The sequence below is a fragment of the Astatotilapia calliptera genome, chromosome 5, assembly GCF_964374335.1.
Source record: "Astatotilapia calliptera chromosome 5, fAstCal68.1, whole genome shotgun sequence".
In the NCBI taxonomy this organism is placed as follows: Eukaryota; Metazoa; Chordata; class Actinopteri; order Cichliformes; family Cichlidae; genus Astatotilapia; species Astatotilapia calliptera.
The window spans coordinates 15178114-15196261 of NC_137426.1; the positions used below are offsets into that span (position 1 = coordinate 15178114).

General features: G+C 38.7%; 1 protein-coding gene across 3 annotated transcripts; it reads right to left on the bottom strand.

The window, feature by feature from the left end:
* Positions 1 to 982: 982 nt before the first annotated feature.
* slc6a22.1 (solute carrier family 6 member 22, tandem duplicate 1) lies at positions 983 to 16968 on the bottom strand. 3 transcript variants are annotated; one of them, XM_026167435.2, is made up of 15 exons: positions 16773 to 16968; positions 11462 to 11652; positions 9706 to 9840; positions 8760 to 8900; positions 6994 to 7081; positions 6763 to 6895; positions 5326 to 5460; positions 4909 to 5012; positions 3525 to 3649; positions 3112 to 3224; positions 2700 to 2837; positions 2502 to 2604; positions 2316 to 2416; positions 1325 to 1495; positions 983 to 1241 (listed from the first exon to the last, which is right to left on the bottom strand). In XM_026167435.2, exons 2-15 carry the CDS (start codon positions 11646 to 11648, stop codon positions 1131 to 1133), a joined length of 1785 nt encoding a protein of 594 aa, XP_026023220.2. In that variant the 5' UTR covers positions 11649 to 11652; positions 16773 to 16968; the 3' UTR covers positions 983 to 1130. The 3 variants fall into 3 exon arrangements, with proteins under 3 accessions (XP_026023220.2, XP_026023221.2, XP_080157366.1); XM_026167436.2 differs by having other exon boundaries at positions 16749 to 16942; XM_080301240.1 differs by lacking the exons at positions 983 to 1241; positions 1325 to 1495 and adding an exon at positions 1585 to 1754 and having other exon boundaries at positions 16773 to 16962.
* Between the last annotated feature and the right edge of the window lie 1180 nt (positions 16969 to 18148).

Below are 18148 nucleotides of genomic sequence, written 5' to 3' on the forward strand. Positions count from 1 at the left end.
TGGTGTACAAAAACCTTTCATTTCCACTCTCTTCTTAATAAGTGCTCATTACAAAAGGATGAGTGTTTGCAAAATGGTGTTGCTTAAAACCATAACAGGCAATAGTCCCAAAAAGACTTTGATTTAAACATGAGGCACATTTGTGCAGGTGTAAATACCCTGTGCTGTCTTTTATTTAAAAGAAGAAGGATTTTCATAATAAATACACCATTATTTTTCTCCATGATTGTAAATGCAACATTTTAATGTGACAGAATTAATCAGGCATCAACTTCTCTCCCTTCTCCAACTATGGCATCAGAAACAGTCTACCGTATGCTAAAGGCACGTAAATTTTTTCACCACATGACAAATTTCCCAGCGATTCATCACATGAATATCATGTTAAGTATTCCACTAATAGCTCTGATATAAATTGTGATTAACAACAGATGTACGAATAGGTGGGGTTTAAAAAAGAGCTTTGTAATCAGACACAGTGAAAGCAGATAGCTCAATATACTCAGATGAAGGTAAACCTGAAAAAAATATGCTTCTTACTAATGAACTTTGGATGAGGAGCAATTTAAAATGTCAAATAATATGCTCAGTGCAAATGGCCACAAGAGAAATTTCAGAACTAGTCCTTGCTGTAGAGATGGGTTATCAGAACAAACATGAACAAGACAATCGTCAGAAGCAATAATATAGAAAATGAAATCATGGCCTAAACCATTTTCTTTAAGCAAAACTCCACATCCTCTCTGGTTCCATATTCTTATTTCTGACGTTTCTGTGGTTTCCTCTTCTGGTTTTGGACTGTAAATCAGATGATGAAGATGCCATCCCAAACTCAGGGAAACTACACATTTGTGCTCAGACTGTCTTTACGCAGTTTTTTTTACAATCACCTCTTGTTTGTGTGAATTCATTCAGGTTGTAGTTTTTGGTTGAATTCATCTCACTGGTTTATCTAGCCCGTTAGATGGGGACACAAAATAAATATCAGTGTTTTAAGGGGTTAAATTCCAAACAGACTGGAATGATGCAGCGCTACAGAGGATTGAGCCACTGGATTTAATGTTAGATTTTCCTTATAACTGTGTTAATTGTTAAATGCATCTGAGTTTGCTTCACTTTTCATGTTTATTCTAGAACACTGTGTTATCGAAGGATGATGGCAAGTTAAGCAGTTCAAGAGCCTTTTTCTCTGATTTGGTCAGAGGGAGGTCTTCGGCTGGAGTACATAAGATGGAGAACCTCTAACAAAGAAGAATATTGGTTTTAATAAAAGATGAAAGGAAACAGTTTTTTGGAAATTTATAATCATACACAAATAGCTCACCTGTCGCAGTGTACCAGGAGTGGTGCTCAGATTGTACAGCATCCAGAAGGGAACCATGAGCGTAGAGGAGAGTGTAAACCACCAGCCTAGAGCATAACCCCACCATGGATACTCTAGTGTGTTGTTGAACTTCAGTGGAGTGTATTTGACCAAGGAGAAAATAAACGTTCCCTGAAAATTACAATGGAAGAGGTAAATATGGAATAAATTACATACTACGTGGGGAATGGAAACCCATCTCATGAGGCTCCTAGTCCACAGTTTTTCTGCTTATGTTAACGCCAGTGGTGGCTCAGCGCTCTATGGTCATTGAGTCATTGAGTCAGCAGAGAGTCAGCAGAGTGTTGGAGACTTTTACACACTATGCAGTCAGCAACCTTGCTCTGTAACTTCATGTGGTCTGACGCCATCAGTTGCTGTGGTGCTTAACCTAACAATTTTCCAAAAGTAACACTTAGTCATGGAATATCTAGGAAGGAAGAAATTTCATGAATTTCATGACATGTTGCAAAGGTGGGACCCTATGACATTACCATGCTCAAATTCAGTAAGCTCTTCCCATTCATTCACAAATAATGGGAGACTGCATGGCTAGCTGCACACCCAAAACTGTTGGCTAGTAAATGCTAAAATGATACTTCCCCATCAAGGATTTTTGTCTTGGTTCATTACTAAAAATAACCAAATAATGTGATTTTACTTTGATGAATTATAAATGCTGGAACAAATACTGACATTTTTTACTTTCAGATGGAGAGTTTTTTTTTTTTTACCAGCTCACAGAATTAATCCTAACTTAAGTAATGAAGTCAGTCAGAGTTAATAACATATTGCACTAACAGCTACCATTTAGGTCAGCAAAACTGATGATCACCTACTAGATAAGAGAGTTTGTCTCGATTAATAATGTCTGTCTGACATTACTGACATGTGCTGTGCAAGAATGGGCGGGAAGACCTGCAGAGCATTACTAACTTTTGCTGCAACTCACCGTGCAAATTACTGGAGTGACATATTTCAAACAGTACTTTATTAGGGGTAAAGGCTTGTATCCAATCATGTCCTCTAAGTTGTCATAAAATCGGTCTGCACCTGTGAAAAGATGGAAACACAGAGTTGAGGAAAAATTTGTTTCATTATGAAGACACTTTGATATTTTTGTAATTCATGAACTTACCATATACCCATCCAACACCTACAGACTGCAGTACGGCAATGAGAAGTAAAGTCATTCCACTGCAGGCATAGTAGTCAAACACCTGGAAGATGTATAGTCCACCCTGTGTGTGGAGCAGTTTCATTAGCTTTCGAGCTTTAGCATATAAAATAAATGCAGTTATTGTGACAAACATGTGACTTTTAAATTTGTTCTTACCTCTGTAACCATCACAAGGCCGATGAGGAAACTGACAACACTGACAGCAAGCAGCAAGAGTTTACGTCGGTGGCCGACATGGAAGAAGGCTGGATTCATGTCGGAAATGGCTGTTGTGAGAGCTTCCAAACCCACAAACTGAAACACAAACCTCTAAGTTATATACTTACCATTAAAAATGCATAATTTTTGCTCAAGATTAAACTGTTTTAATCTGCATCTCAATAGAGATCCTGCGCCAGGCCTGAGCCAGATAACAATCATATTTAGTGGAACGTAAGTAAGTTTAAAATTGTTTTTAAAAAAATTTAAATTTCCATTTCAATTTATTTCAGTTGTCCCTCCCCCTTCACCCCCCCCCCCCCACCAAAAAACCCCAAAACAAAACAAAACAAAACAAAACAGAGCTTACCTCACTGTCCAGCCCCAGCAAGATGATCATAACGAAAAAAAATACTGCCCAGATCTGAGGAAAAGGCATCATGGCGACGGCTCGAGGATAGGCAATGAATGCCAAGCCAGGACCTGCAGAGAATAAGAGAATACAGTGGAAACGGAAGCCCAACCTGCTACTAACCAGTTATACCTAACAGAGGTCGGTGAGAGTATACACGCATATATTGATTGTAAGGTGTAAAGTGTAGCTGGCATTTATCCTCTTCTAAAAACAGATGAGAAACGCCATCCACTGCACATACAAAGACAAGCTTGTAACATTCTCCCATACGAACATGTAAATAATATTACATCCATAAATGCTGTCAGGTCTAAATTGTTCATTGTAAAGCTCCTTGTATCTTTTCACACTTTCTTTTATAAACTCACCTGACTCTGCCACTTTGGATATATCTGTGTTCTGCTCATATGCCATGAATCCAAGTGCAGAGAATATGGCAAAGCCAGCAACAAAGCTGGTCCCACTGTTCAGAAGGCACAAATACACACAATCCCTAAAATAAAAAGAGAACAAATTACATCAAATTATTTTGTATTAAAGTCAGTAAGGGTTTATAATAATAATAATAATAATGATGATAATGGATTGCATTTATATAGCGATTTTCGAGACCCTCAAAGCGCTTTACAATTCCACTATTCATTCACTCTCACATTCACACACTGGTGGAGGCAGCTACAGCTGTAGCCACAGCTGCCCTGGGGCAGACTGACAGAAGCGAGGCTGCCATATCGCGCCATCGGCCCTGTCATGGTCCTGAGTCTGACAACTCAGTGTTTTGTGTTTCTTTATATTATTCTATGTTCTTGTTTATTCTGTTATGTCTTTTGTTTAGGTTTGTTATGTGTTAGGGTTTTGTTTCATGCATGTCTGTGTTCCCTCTGTCTATCCATGGTGTCACTGTGTCTGCTCGTGAGTCTGTCTGTTAAGTTCAGTGTCTTGTCTGGTCCTCTGTGTCTGTTAGTTTCCTGTTTTATTCTGAAGGTCCTTGTCTCATGTGAGTGTGTTCAAATTACGTTTCCCCTGTCTCGTCATCTGTCCAGGTGTGTTCCCCTCCTGTCTCCCATCCCTTGATTACTGCTGTGTGTATTTAAGCCCTGTGTCTTCTCCCACATGTTGCCGGTTCGTCTGTGTTAATTCCCTGTGTTTCCTCCAGCGCTCCAGTTAGCGCTTCAGGTTTGTTTTGTTAGTTTTTTCCAGTTTAGGTTTTGTTTAGTTTCCTCCGCTCCTCTGCCGTTTCTGTTTGTATCTCCACCTTCTCAATAAAAACTCCCCTGTATCTCAGCTGCCTGCATCTTGGGTCCTCATTAAATTCCACACGGCTCATCCTGCAAGCCTTGATAGGCCCCTCTGGCCAACACCAGCAGGCGATAGGTGAAGTGTCTTGCCCAAGGACACAACGACCAAGACAGACAGAGCAGGGGATCGAACTGGCAACCTTCTGGTTACAAGATGAGCTTCCCAATCCCCTGAACCACGGTTTGCATGTTTCTTGCCTAACTGTGACACACAACCTGTTTTTTTCCATATCAGTAGCTCATGGCATGACACATGACTCAAGGGAGATATTTTTGGATAATGGTAAATAGAAGAAGAAAGTTATTAGTGTTAGTGAAAAGCATTAAAGAAACCTGCTTTTTCCAGTTTTGTCATAATGATTTTATATGTTTTATGTTACATTCTTCTTCTTTCATTAAAACTGTGATATTTTGTGATATTCTTACATTAAAAAACAAAAAACATTTTACTTACTTGTAGCAGTCATTGTTGTACTTATTATAGCTGCCAAGTGCAATTAGACACCCAATGCAAATAGCATAGGAATAAAATATTTGTGTGCCAGCATCCATCCACACCTGCAAAAGAAAAAAAGGTCATTTCCCCACCCCTACATTCAATTACATGAGAATTTTTTTTTTATTGTGTGTGTGTGTGTGTGTGTTGGACTGCACATAGTGCATCTGTACAGAACATTTGCTAATGTTTTACCCTATGTGACATCAGCAAAGCAATCATCTGCAAATGCACTGAAAGTTTTAACACAGTCTAACACACATAAGTAACCCATCACTGTTTGTAAGAAGTTTGATGATGCAACATGGTTATGCAGGAGTTAAAGAGTAAAACCACATTTTATTTAGAGTGGGAAGTCATGAATGGTGTTTGTACCTGGGGATCAGCGAGACGGGATGGATCTGGGTACAGGTAAAACTTGATCCCATCTATGGCCCCAGGCAACGTGAGTCCACGAACAAGCAACACCACCAGCATCACATATGGAAATGTGGCAGTAAAATAAACTACCTGCAGAGGAGGAATGATGTGGCCAAGTTATGAACATTCACTGCCGATATTATGTAATCACACTCACTCTGTGCTTCAGAACATACACCGAACACTGCTTAACCTCACATTGAAGCTTTAGTTTCACACAGTGTATCTCAAACTAAACACATGCTGCTGATTTTTTCTTTATTCTTGCCACCCAGGGAAAACTGCAGTTCACTACTCCTTAAGTCTAACGCACAGTTTAAATTTTCAAGAAAGCAAATTGCAGCTTTAGATTAAAGAAAATCTTTCTGACAGCTTCTTTTGCCTTTTTAATGCTGGCACAACACTGTTTGCAGCTAAATGCTGTCTGCACATTACCTTGTTCAAAATACTAAATCTTGCAGGATTTGCAGCTCTCAGCAAGTAACGTCATGTTCACCGTTTATTTAGTTGGCATGCTAACAGTTAATCAACAAATACAGAGTACATCTGCAGATGAAGAGGATCAAAAGAAGATCAGAAAACTGATTACAGTTCAACTTCATATCATGAAACTCACTGCTATCTGGCATAGATACTACTATCAAATCAGGTCTAAGTGCAACACTCCCATTTATTTTTAAATGGGGTAATCAAATTTAATTAGTAAGTATGTTTCAATGATTACATACCTTATATAACTATTTTAGCATAAAATCCAGCATATAGCCGTGTAAATCATTCTGCTTTAGTGGTACAAAGAGTGCAACAAGTTGAAAGAGGAAGTTTTTACTGATATCACAGGTCTGCAACTTTGTATTCTGCTTTTGTATTTATTAAAAATAAACACCGTCATTGTTGCATAAAATACAATCTCTTATCTGCCCTGCCCTGGTGTGCGTATGTAGCTCATGTCCACCCTCAATAAATACATAAACAGTGACAATCAATGAATGGGAAGGAAAGGGGACAAAGGATAAAGCCAGGGAAGCAAAGATGATTACTAAGAAACATGTTTATGGCATGTTCTTCATGATATTTCAGAAAGATACTTCATCTCCATCTATTTTAACCTGGCCTGCTGCTGGTTGTACCTTTAATTTAAGTGCAGTGGGAACAAAAGTTTGGGCTTAGCTTGATATCTTTGAATCATAAAGGACTAATAATGTTGGCTCATATTTATGGTTAGCCTTAAACTGTGTACAATCACATCCTGTCTCTAATAGGTAATTAAACTATAAAGATAGAGGCATGTTTGGTGTGTAACATATTACTGTGTTTTTAGGCACTAGCAGATTCTGTTATTTGTTACACTGTGTACCAGAAGGAAATAAAAGTATTAAGCCCATGTCTTACCTTCCCAGTAGACTTGACACCTTTCCACACACAAAAGTAACAGATGATCCAGGACAACAAAAGGCACAAAGCCAACTCCCATCGAATATTGCCCAACTCATTGATGCTTCCAGTTATATTCAAAACTCTTCGCCTGCAGTTGACAGTTAGTGATGGTCATAACTCACAAATGCCGATTCACTTGTCCAAATAATGCCTTAAAAGTTTTTGGATTTTGGAAAAGTTACTCACTCCCAAAACTCTCTCACTGGTGAAGTTGCATTTTCATGTACAGTCATGTTGAAATAATCAGCCTTTCTGTCAAATTCCACACAGGTTTCTGAGAAATGTCAACAAGTGAATTAAAGCACAAACAAAGAAAGGTCATATAACACATCTTGTCAAAGCCTTGGTCTGTGTTAACAAAGATCTTCAGTTACATTTTGGTATTTTTTTTTCTTTTTTATTCTTACATATAAGCTGTGCTAGTGTTCTACTGATTTTTACTACATAAGCTTTTCTATTCACATAACAAATTGGTTCTTCATTTGTAGTTTGCTATATTAAATAAAACGTGTGACTACAGAAGGTGTTTTCTACTTTATGTTTGCTGAAGGAGGGGGTGGAGGGATTATTTCAGTGTCTCCACCAATTACATAAAAAAAACAATAAATAATAAAAATCTAAGTTTGTGTGACTGCATTAGATTGCTGACAGTTGTTTATTTGTGTGCGTGTGTGATTGTTGTTCACTGGCTTTAGTATTCTGTCCCCCTGAGAGGGAAACTCACTTGCGTGAAGTGCTGAATAAAGCCACAAGGTGGTGCCTCTTTCATTTTACTGGGTTGAAAGAGAAGGTTGAGAGTTTTACTCAGTTACCAAGTGGTGCTGCAAGCATTCCCACTAAATTAATGGCAATGACCAGTAGTTGACTTGACTATGGCCAACTGGAAAGTGCTGTGGTGAGTAAAGACTTTGTTGGTGTTGCCATAAAATTGTTATCAGTTTGCTGGTGTACACCAAGTAAGGCTTTTCTGTGGTTCTCATAACTAGATTTTAAGTAAGCATACACCTATTTTTTTTTATTTATTAAGAATATTTATATGTGGCATCCCATGACAGTACCATTCATAGGATGCCACATTCAGTGAGCTCTTTGGAACCACCCATTCTTTCACAAATGTTGTAAGGGCAGGCGGCATGGCTAGGTGTAGCCCAATACTTTTGTCCATATAGTGCATGTAGCAGCTAGCTACATGGTAAAAAGATACTTCCGAATAAAATGTTTTTTCCTGAGGAGGTTTGGATCTCTGCAGTTACTGAGTCAGCAGAGTGTTGGTGACTTTTAAACCTAAAAGCCTCCATACCTGATGGCCCTGCTCTGTAACTTTACGTGGATGAGCTGCTCTGTTTCCCAAACATTTCCACTTTCCAATAATTCCACTTATAGTTGTCTGTGGAATACCTACATGAGAAGAAGCGGCACTTGGTACACTGGTGTTATGTTATGACACTCAGTGAGCTCTTTAGAATGTGCCATTCTTTCAAAAATTATTTGCAAAGACAGACTGCATAATTAGGTGCTTGATTTTATACACCTGTGGCAATGGGACTGAAAACTGAAGTGTGGCCTGCAATTTTTTTTATCCATATACTGTATAAAGCAATGTAAAATTGTCAGTGCTAAAATACACTTAAATTTTTCAACTGCTATTATTAATAAATATCAGCATGAGTGAAGAATACTGAGTGCTAGTCCTTCATAAGATAAAATGTTTCCAGCCTTTGCTCTATAGACACAAAAAAACCCCTCAGTGCCAACATTGTGCCAGAATCGAATAAAACCCTCAAACAGCCAATTTTATGACATTAAAAGCAACCTAACCTGTAAAAAATGGAAACCAGCTAGTATCATGATGAGTCCCCCAAAGCTTGTTAAAATGCAGTGAGTCATAATTGCTCTCATGATGTTTAGCTACTTCTTTGTTTTTGCATTTCTAATCACATAGTGGGACTTACCAGTGTTCCAGCTGTTTTTGCAGCTTGCCCAGGGAAGCTCAGAATTGAAAGAGGAGAAGAGATATAGGAATGCCCAGGCTAATATGATAATGTAATAAATGCTGGAGTATAAAACAACCACTTCACTGCAATAACCAAGGCCTGAAAAACAACAAAAAGGGAACAAATTAAACACTTAAAAGGAGGCAAATTCACATACATATAGAATAATTAAAGAAACGCACTGTGTCCAGTATGTTAATATAAATACTTGTTAACAACCCAACGCACTTTGAAAAATAAATACATATTTAAATGATGGCATATATTTAAATTACATAAACGAGGTTTTGTGCCAAAGTAAATGTAGTGCAGTGAACAATTGTAGAGGGGAAACACAGACAACAAGTAAGAAAGGAGCTAATAGTATACAAGTCCCCTGGCTGGCAATCAAAGAAGAGGTAATGTTCAACCAGTGTAAGTAATGTGAAAGATGAAACCCCTGATGCAGATCTGCGAGTTTCTTAAAAAAGCTTTTGTCTTTCCAATAATCAGAAAAGGAGCTTTGTTAAACTTTAAAGTTTAAGTTTGTTACACAACTGTTGCATAAGTGTCAGACTCAAAACTCAGGTTTCCTGGAATACAGCATCTGATCGTTTACAGTATAATGTTCTAGGGGGAAAATAGTTTTGTAAGAAAATGAGGAATTATAATAAAAATTCATAATTTCTCATCAAATGCTACAACAGCAGGAAAATGTGAGTAAAATGTGCAGTTTGTGATTAAAATATGCATTTAAAAACATACTAATATTTTCCACAGGTTTTCTATTTATAATTAGATTCAGCTTCATTAATTAATTAAAGACCTTGTCATAGCTTGTTAGCATACAGTATGATCTTAACTTCTTTATTGGTAGTCTGATAAATGAAAACTTCCAAAAAAATTTTAAGAGAGAGATTTTTACCTTCAAAAAGGGGGCAAATTTTCTTCCAGCAGGTAATCCCTCCCTGCTTCGTGTACTGGCCAAGAGACGTCTCCAGCAGAAACAAGGGTATGCCGCAGGCGAAGAGGAAGAGTATATACGGGATGAAGAACACCCCTGGACAAAATCCAAAGTTGCACCACATAAGTTGTTTGTATTGATCGATTCAACTGTTTTATTAATCCAGGGTTATCACACTGACACAGGTCAATCCCGGGGGAGATCAACACTGGCTTACTTTGCATCTAATCTCTAAATAAGATAGACATTGTTTTAGTTCATTTTAAAAAGACCTTTCTTTTAAAACTTAATTTGTGTTTTGTTACTTTCTGAAATATTTTTCTTCCAAATGTAATTATTTTTGGAAATCTAAAAATACTCCAGGCTTTGTCTCGCTGTGTGGAGTTTGCATGTTCTGTTTGTGCCTGGGTGCCAGAGGGAAAACTTTGCCCTCTGGGTAATCTGGCTTCCACCAACAGTCCAAAGACATGCTTGTTAGGTTAATTGGTGACTAGTGTGAATGTGAGCATGAATGGTTGTCTCTTTGTGTTAGCCCTGTGATAATCTGGCAGCATGTGCGGGATGCATTCTGCCTCTCTCTCAGTGACAGCTGGGATAGACTCCAGACTCCCTACAACCCTGAATTGGATAAAAAGTTAAGAAACTGGATGGATTCACTTGATTATCTTTTCCTAACTATGATGTAAATTCCTTTAAAACGATCTTTCTCTGCCACTCTACACAAATGTCAAACTGACAGGATTTTTAAACAAATGCAGCTAAGATAGAATTAAAAATGAAAAACAGATTAAAGTAACTGTGTCGATTATGTTCCTTTGAGTTCTTTTAAATTGATATATTTTGAACTAAAATATAAAATTTGGCTTAGTTATACAGAAATAAACAAAAGGGAAGCTGACACAGAAATGCAGTTCCTCCAAATTTATTTTTAAAAGGCCCAAAGGAAACATTAACAGCCTAATATAAACAGTGGTTCTGGGCTCTGTAGTTAAGTTCATGTAATCAGCTAATTAACATTAACATTAAAAAATATGTATAATTATGGGGATGGCTGCTGAACTATCACTTAGTTATGCTGCTATAGAATCAGGATGCTGGGCGAGTGAGCAAGTTTATCTTCTCTCTTCTATAGTTTGTGTTTTGTTCTGCCTCGTTAAGCCCTTTTTTTCTTTTCTCTTTACCATCACCCCAAACCGCCTGAGGCCAATGGATGCCCCTCCCCGAGTTTGGTTCTGCCGCTTTCTTCTGTTAAAATGGAGTTCCTTCCCACTGCCACCCAATGCTTACTTCACAGGGTGGTCCCCTGTGGAGTTTTCTCTCTAACATTGTAAGGTCTTCACCTTAAAAGTTCCCTGAGGTGAATGTTTTGTGATTTGTTGCAACATAAATAAAACTGAATTGAAAAAAGCTGAATTCAACTGAAAGTTGTACTGAAAGAGATTCTGAGAATGTGTTTAATTTAACCCTTTTAACCATTAAGTATAAATACATACAGTTCAGTACAATGCATCTTGCTGATAAAGTCTATCACCCATTGTTAGAGATAGCTTATAACTTATGGGGTCTTTAAGGAAGCTCCAGACTTCAAAACAGCTTTCTGCAAACCAGTGATCCCAAGTTCATTATTTGGAGACGGTAAAACTGGAAAAGAGGAGCTAAATAGGTAGACAGCCACAGCACAATATAGTGTCTGTTTGTTCACTATTTTGATACTCACCTCCTCCATTTTTGTAGCATAGGTAAGGAAACCGCCACACATTTCCCAGCCCTATGATCTGCCCAGCAACAGCCAAGAGGAACTCAATTTTGCTAGACCACTGTCCTCTCGTATGGGTGCTGGGTTCAGGTTCGGCTGTGCCCTTATCCAGCTTGAAGTTGTCATCTGGATCATGGGGCTTTTCCATTATCCTTTAACAAGAAGGGAAGAAAGCCCATTTAGGTACATTTGATCACATTTTTGACCAAAACAGATGATTTGGAAGGCGCAAAATTTGATATTCCAGAGACCATCTGGTTATCTGCACACATCAGTGCCAAGTAAGCCACACAATAACAAAATCACCAATCACTTCAGGAATAGTGATGTGAGTTAATTACAGGACATTAGCGTTCATTATCAGCACAATGCCAGCAGTCTTGCTGCATTAGGTCAGAAAAGGGTCGGTGCAGCTTGGTATGAGAATAAATCTTTTCATCAATGTTGCTTTTGTGTGGCTGGCTAGGATTTGATGTGGGAGTGAAGCAGACAGACTGGAAAATATGTGTGCTACGACAGTAGTAAGAAGGTTCAAATGCTGAGATGCTAAAAAACAGCTTTTCTAAAGTATCTTATGGATCATTTAATGAGCCAACCAAGAGAAAAAAAACTAACACTAGATGCTGGAGTATGTCAATTACAGTATGTGTTGCTTTTATGTGGCAGGTAAACACTAGAATAGCAAAAGAAAAGCTTTATAGTCTTTAAAGCTTGTGTACAGGAAAGCTTGTCTAATCACTATGGATACTAAAACCTAATCTTCCTGGCTAATGCCAACATTGTTATTTTTGAGTAAAAAAATGTGTGATAAATGGATATGTCCATAATTATTATGAAATGTAAATAAAATCTTTTTTTTTTCATATTGTGCTCACAGTCATGTATATTCTGATAAAAATAGTTCAATATTTTGCAGTCAGTTCTCTTAGATATGTCACAATATGGAAAATTCTAGATGACCTGAAATCAAGTTGAACTTCTTGCAGTGTAAGTGTTGGTTGTTCGGTATGGGTGTGGATGCAGTAGCTAGACAATTGTATATGAATGACACCTAGCTCTGACGTAATCTGAATTTACAGAATTGTAGTAACAGGCTTTTTAACTCGAAGGCTGTAAGGCTGAAACAGAACACATGTGCCTTTCTGATGCTGTGCAGATTTTAGCATTGTGAGGACTGTGTGGCTGGTTTCACAGCTTTAGTTTGTTCTTTGTTGTCCAGATTAGTCGATGAGTTCAACTCGATGCATTTTCTGAACACTTTGGTTTCTTTTTACTCAGAGAAGCCATGTGATCCTAAACGGATCCATATTTTGGTGTTGGGCTCTGAACTAAGGCATATATCAATGGGGGAAAAATTGCTCAGCTATCATATTAGAATTTTGCAAAATGTCTGATAAGTAAAAGCACAGGACTTTTCCTTTTTGATAAATTTCTAGTTTGGACCAGACTGAATGACCCTGAACGATGTCTTATTTATGCCATGGATAATCCAGCCCAGACTTCCTATGACATACTGAGAACTATCAAACTCTTTTCTTTTACTTCATATAAATGTTCAAATATGCTGCTACTGCATTAATGCTCCTTATATTTCTCATCTCTTTTCTCTCACTCCAATAGGTTGTGGCAGATTGCAGCTAATCATAGGTCTTGTTCAATTAACATTAATAAAAGATTATATAGCATTGACTATAAAATTATAACACGGTATAAATTAATGGTTCGCATAACCTTTTTCTGTCTTCTTTTGCCTTCTCTGCAACATTTCTGTCTCCTTTGCGTGAGAAGAGACCGAGATAAAAGGAAGATAATACTACTCACGCCAACTTTAACTCCCTAACAAGTCTTATGATAATAGTTTTACTTAGTGATGGGATTAAACATTCAGTGGGACTAATTTATCAGTTAGTTTTGTTCCCTTAATTCTCTGTTCAGTTAGTGACGTCACTGCAAACTGCTGAAAACTAATGTTCTAACTTTATGTGGTCTTTGTTGGCACCGCCTTCTGACTGTTAGCTCAGCTGAGTCATAGTTCAGCAACGTTACCAAAGTGAAGTCATCGTGTGTGCTGTGATTATATTTTTATAGACCTGGACTTTAAAAACAACCTGGGTGGAAGTTACTCAGGGGGCTGACACTATTGCTTAAGAAGATTCAGGGCCAGTTTATCCACAGCATGTGTACAAATGCTTTCATCAACTATAAGGTGCAAATAAACATATCTTTATGTCTTTGAGAATAGTAAAATGCATGTTTTTGAAAGAACTTTATTTACTGTAAAAAAAAAAAAAAATCAAAGATAATAGAAAGTTTATAGTTTATAGAAAGGCTACAGTGTAGTCAGGCATAATATAATATTCACCTGATTCACTACTATACAGGGTGGGCCATTTATATGGATACACCGTAATAAAATGGGAATAGTTGGTGATATTAAAGTCCTGTTTGTGGCACATTAGTATATGTGAGGGGGCAAACTCCTCAAGATGGGTGGTGACCATGGTGGCCATTTAGGCCATTGTTTTTCTTGTGACATTACCATTAAGTTTGGTGTGTCACATGGCCCTCTTCCTATTGGAAAAAACAAAAGTTGTATCCAAGATGGTCGATTCACGAGCTTAAATATAGAGTGCACTGGTAGAATTTTAAGGTGTAATTTTATCTAAGGATAAATTAAGAATGATATTGCTCAGTTAAGTTGCAGTTTACATCAAGCACCTGCCAAAGTCATTCTCACAGAATAACACACAATTTTTTGCCTTCATCATCACGACAGGGGATGTTAAATCCAATCAGATTGGATTCAGTCTATTCTGATTTAATTGAACAAATTTTGTAAAGAATTTCCCATGAACTGTTTAGGAATTACAATTATTTTTAGACAGAGCCCCCCAGTTCAACAGACTCAAAATTAACTGGGCAAACTAACAAAATTATAAATATAGGGACTGTTTTAAATACTTGGATGAAAATCCTTTGGAGCCAGTGCTTGGATTAAGATTAGAACCAATGAACTTCACTGAATGTTGTGTTTCTGCCAAGGTGTTTACTGCAGCTGCTTTCAGTTGCTTGTGGGTCTTCCTGTCTTTAGTTCTGTCTTCATCAACTGAAAGGCATGCCAGAACATGAGCTGCATCATTTTTAAACCGATAACATGGCCTGGCCTTTTATGTACACTTAAAGTTAAACTTCATTTCATACGTCCAAAGTCTAATCTGGTCATCTTGCTCAAGTGTTATCAGTACCTTATTTTAAACTCTGAATTTACATTCACTGAAAGCATCACTTGATTGTAGACCTTGAGTATGATAGATTTATCTCCTCAGTGTTATTGACTTAGCTACATGTTGCAAAGCTGTTTTTTCCTAACAATGGAAAGAATGTTCCAGGTTGTTCCATAAATGAAATTTTCCCTCTGACAGGTCTTCTTTAGTTGCACTGATTTCACTTTGTACCTCACATTGAGAGTACAATGAAACAAAACTAAATGACTAAATGGAAGCCGACATTTGGCCATTTAAAAATAAATGTTACAAAATTGTAAAATTGTAATGTTACAAAATTGTAATCAGTTCATTAGTAAGTCCAAGTGAACATTTGTGCCGGACATAATAAAACTGACTCCAGGAGTTCCCGAGATATCACATTTAGAAGAATGGGACAGGTGTGAGGTCATAATTATATTGACCTTTGACCATTAAAATCTAATCAGTCCTTCCATGCATCCAAGTAAGCTTTATCTGTGTTTCAAGAGTTAACAAATGTGACAGAATGAGATATGCATATATGCACCACCTACATCGAGGGCACACGGATTAGAAAAGCATGGCTGAGTGGTTGCAAAGAAAGGGAGAGTAGTGTTGACTGAAGAGGAATGGGCATTATAGTGGGGATACAGGACAGCTACAAGTACCTGGGTATCCCACAGGCCAACAGAGACTTTGGTGAAGATCCATGAATGTCAACCACGGATTTGAGGTGTGTCAGAACCATTCAGTATGAAACATAGGAGTCTGTGAATACATTAGGAAGATGTATCTCAGGCCCTCTAAGATGAGCTGCTTCAAGCAGTGGAGGAGAAGGAAGTATCATGGAAGACCAAGCTGCTGCATGGCATGTAGCATCCACAGATAGAAGAAGTGGCAGATAACAAAGAATCTTAATATTTGCTAGAAAAGGCTGCCTTAAAAGGACAGCACAGAACAGAAAGGAGTCTGCCACAACTAACAAGATCCAAGTTGGAGACTGAGCAAAAATGCCCCAGAGACCGTCCAGTGCACAGTAGCAGAATTTAAGATGCAAGGATACAGTGAGAAAAAACAACCAAGTGGCTGAGAAAGTCTACAGGAACATCTGTGCCACATATGGATTAGAAGTCCCCAGTTTCTAAATAAATAACAGGGCTCAGACCCAGTGGGTCTTTGAGTTTCTGACAGACAAGCAGCTGTTGACAAACCAACCATATGCAGAATGATTGTTGACAAGAAACAGAACACCGCAGGTGTGATAGATGCAGCAATCCCAGATGACAGCAACATCAGAAAGAAGGAGAAAAATAAGTCAGTACCGGAGGCTGAAGAAACAACTAAAGTACATGGAACCACTTTGGTAACATCCAAAATGGTCCCAATGGTAACAGGAGGGTTAGCAGCTGGAAAGGTGGCTGCAACAGATTCCAGACACACAAAAAGAACATAGTCCTAGGAACAGCTAGGGTACTTCACAGACCTCCCAGAGGATCTGAACTTCAAGACAGATACCAACTGCATATATACACATATATATACATACTGTCACTATACACATTGTACACTGACAACAGCAGTTTTGATTTTAGAAAAAAGAAAAACTTATCATACCCTATATCACTACCTGCTGCAAACATTATCTAGAAGAAAAAACAATTTCATTATCTTTTACAGTTTTGTCCAAGTAACCCTTTCAGCGCTTATTATTATGCAAGCTGTTCCAATATTTGCGCAATAGTGGTGGGTGTATTTGGTAGCTTTTTGTAGCCATGATCACAGAGCAGCTGAGATGTTACGCTAAAGGGGAAATAACTAAACCTCGCTGCAGCGTAACCGGTAACCTTTGCCCTACATTATACAGCAACAAGCTCTAAGGCTTAACTGCAGCTATAAACACTAATTTGTTTACTGTAGGGGAAAGTACAACAGCAGAAGAGTCCACTCACACTCAAAACAAAGAAGAAGCATAAAGAAAAACTTCACATAACGTAAAGGAATACCTAGGAGAAAAAAAACTGTCTCACGTCTGCAGTAATTCTTTATGTTTCCATTCCGGGTTAACTCATCAGGAGCTTTCTGAGTCAAATACTAATGGTCCAGATCTTCCAGTCTCAACAAGACAAGTGCAATTCCCAGAAGTGACCGCAAGTGAGTCCATGAGTGGAGAAGTGACAGTGTGAGCGGTGACAATGACAGACAACCAAAAGGAACCACAGGGACAGAGAAAGGAGGGGCGGGTTGTTTCTGAATGACGAGGCGGAGGCTGTTCCCTAGACCACATGGCCTCTCAGTAAAGGCAACTGGAGGCGGCTGGTTGGTTTGCATGTTAGCCATGCTAAGCTGCATAGGTGCCTCTGTTTGGATCATACGTCGTCGTCAGTGAATGCACCAGCGCTCTGGTCGTGAAAGCGAGTTTGTTTCTCGGTGCCTCAGCGACACCATGAGGTCGATAGCATGAACAACAGGTGAAGCAAATCGCAAGATTTAAACCTTCCCTAAGCTGGGCAGACACTGCGATTTTTTTCAGTCGCGCGATTCAGCTCCTGCTCAAACTGTACGATTGCATCGCAGGGGTTAGAAGTTCATAGGTGACGATGCAGGGTCTCACACTATACGGCCCGATGCTCTGATGCGACCTGAGTGCTCACACTGTGCGTACATAAAATGAAGGTTATAATAGAAATTCTGTCGCTCGCTCTCCCTCTCCGTCAACTTTGCTAAATTGCTAATGAAAAACATTGATCAGGCAGCTGTGATTGAGCAGCAGTGTAGATCCAACTATTTTCACGGTTGTTGTGTCGTGATAATTTTGTGAGGCCACATCGAAAAGGCTCGGATGAGCTTTCCAAAGTTCTACAAGTTGTGCCTCCATCGCTTGTGTCCAGATCACACGCTGCACTGTCGTGCTGCGCCGTCTTTTTCGTTGACATTTGTGTTTGCGCGTGTGCAGTGTGACAAACTGCGGTGACACCCTCGCGACCAAGCGATTGATGATCGGGAGCTCGTCGTGAGGTGTTAATCGCGTCTCGTTACCCCACGTATACTACACGATGCACGACGCACGATGAAGGCCAAAATCGGGCCGATCGCCAAAACGGTCGCACGACTCAAAAATCGGCTCAAAATGGGCCAAAAATCGCAGCCCAGCATAATGCAGGGAGTATATGTTGTGAAGGGCCCCACTAGAAAGCTGAACTCACTTTTGCTCACCGTTAGATTATTGGTGCGGCCCTTCACAACAGTCACAGTTTCTCATTTGTGTCTCTGTGAAAGTTTACTCCCCACCCCAGATTTAATCACTATCAGTATCAGCTCCCAGCTCATTTTAGAGACATGCCAGGTTTTCTTATTGAGATGGGAGTTTTGTTCAAAATTCAGCCAAGTTTCAAGAATTGATTTT